A 1,537-nucleotide genomic window follows, 5' to 3' on the forward strand; every position below is an offset into this window, starting at 1 on the left:
ACATTACAATTCCCATTAAAGAGATTGACAGAGCATTTTTTTACTTCATCGAACGGGCATATTTCTGGTCAATGTACAAGTTCTCACTTAGTTGTTTTTACAATAGTTTTACTTCAAATTGCCAAGAGAGGTTACTGGATCTCGAATATGAAAATAGTACACAACACCAGCAAAACTGACTTGATTGTACACGAACCATACTGTGAAGTGGGGGTGATGTGGTTGAAGCTGCCACACCCGTCTTGGATGTCGGTGATTGGGCTCGGGATCAGGGTGGCTGTACGCCTGTTGCCCATCAAAGTAAGCAACAAACGACATGTAAATCACCCCCCACACACACACGGGTACAGCCTCTGTCATGACATGTGCCCATCTGCTCCCGGCTTGTTACATCTGTCCATGCTCTACAATAAACTGGTGTAATTTTACAATCACTGCCTGTGTGTCTGTGTCGGCGACCCCCTAGGAAAGCCACTCAGGTGGCGTGTGGCAGGCCAAACTGCCACACATACATTTTGTATGAGCATTAGAATCTTTTTTTGGAGGGGTTACTTTTGTATATTTGTTGCTTTTTGTGCTAATTGTCTGTGGTTCACGATATAGCCTACATGATCCCCAATAGGAAAAAATGGTACATAATTTCAATAAAACTAACCCAAGTTTTTACCAACTTAATGTTTTGACCATACATTTTTCTATAGCATTTTTATTGATATATTTGGTATATTTGGTTATTTTTCATTTAACATTTTTCAGACTGTTAAACTTTTTAAATCAAATTGTCTGTACTGCAATGCACGGATCCTCATCACGACAAATTCCCTGTATATGAAAACGTCGAACTAACAGATTCTGTTTCGAAAATGTGAAAATATGAGAAATATAAATGAGAGTGAAACGATCATTTTCACGCAAATGCAAACACATTTGACAACTCAATGAACCTAAAAAAAAAAAGCCATTTTAAAGCCATGTCCCAAATTTGCAGGTATATCACAGAAGAAAACTGTATTCCCTCAGGCAAATGCATGGATAGGCAGTATATGAATGAAATAGGTGCCATGTCCCTTCCTCCACCTCTCTGTGGGAGGCCTCGGAGCCTCTCTCTTCTCTTTAAAGACGTGTCATTGGATTAGATTATCACGCTGAGCGCCTCGGTCCTCCCCTGTGTCGCTCACCTACGGTGCAGACGCCTTGAGAGCCGCGAGGACCTTGAGGAGGACGCTCCCACCGTCTGCCCAGGACCCTCCGCCCGGCCGGGCCCTCCGCATGGTGCACCGCCGCCGGATCGCTGCCGAGGATGAAGAATGTCCAGGAGCGACGCTGTGCATTGCCTGCCGCCCTTTTGCTTCTGATGCATCTCGGCTTCAGTGAGTTTCCCTTTCTTTCTTTCTTTCTTTCTTTCTTTCTTTCTTTCTTTCTTTCTTTTAAAAAAAAAAAATAAATCCTAATCCTCTCGCTTCTTCATGGAGTGGTTGTCATGTCAATAAAGAGGGTAATTATCAGAGTTATTTTTTTGTGGATTAACTAAAATGAT

At 42.4% G+C, this 1,537-nt stretch overlaps 1 protein-coding gene across 1 annotated transcript in view; it reads left to right on the forward strand.

The window, feature by feature from the left end:
• Window positions 1-216: 216 nt before the first annotated feature.
• cdhr1a (cadherin-related family member 1a) overlaps window positions 217-1,537 on the forward strand; it is a gene marked incomplete at both ends in the record, with an annotated part of 16,218 nt that continues 14,897 nt past the window's right edge. The window contains 2 exons of the mRNA XM_080017021.1: window positions 217-300; window positions 1,137-1,272. Coding sequence (XP_079873147.1) covers window positions 217-300; window positions 1,137-1,272 — 220 coding nt within the window. The remainder of the gene's footprint in view (window positions 301-1,136; window positions 1,273-1,537) is intronic.

This window comes from Zeus faber (genome assembly GCF_960531495.2).
Source record: "Zeus faber genome assembly, chromosome: 16".
Lineage (NCBI taxonomy): Eukaryota > Metazoa > Chordata > Actinopteri > Zeiformes > Zeidae > Zeus > Zeus faber.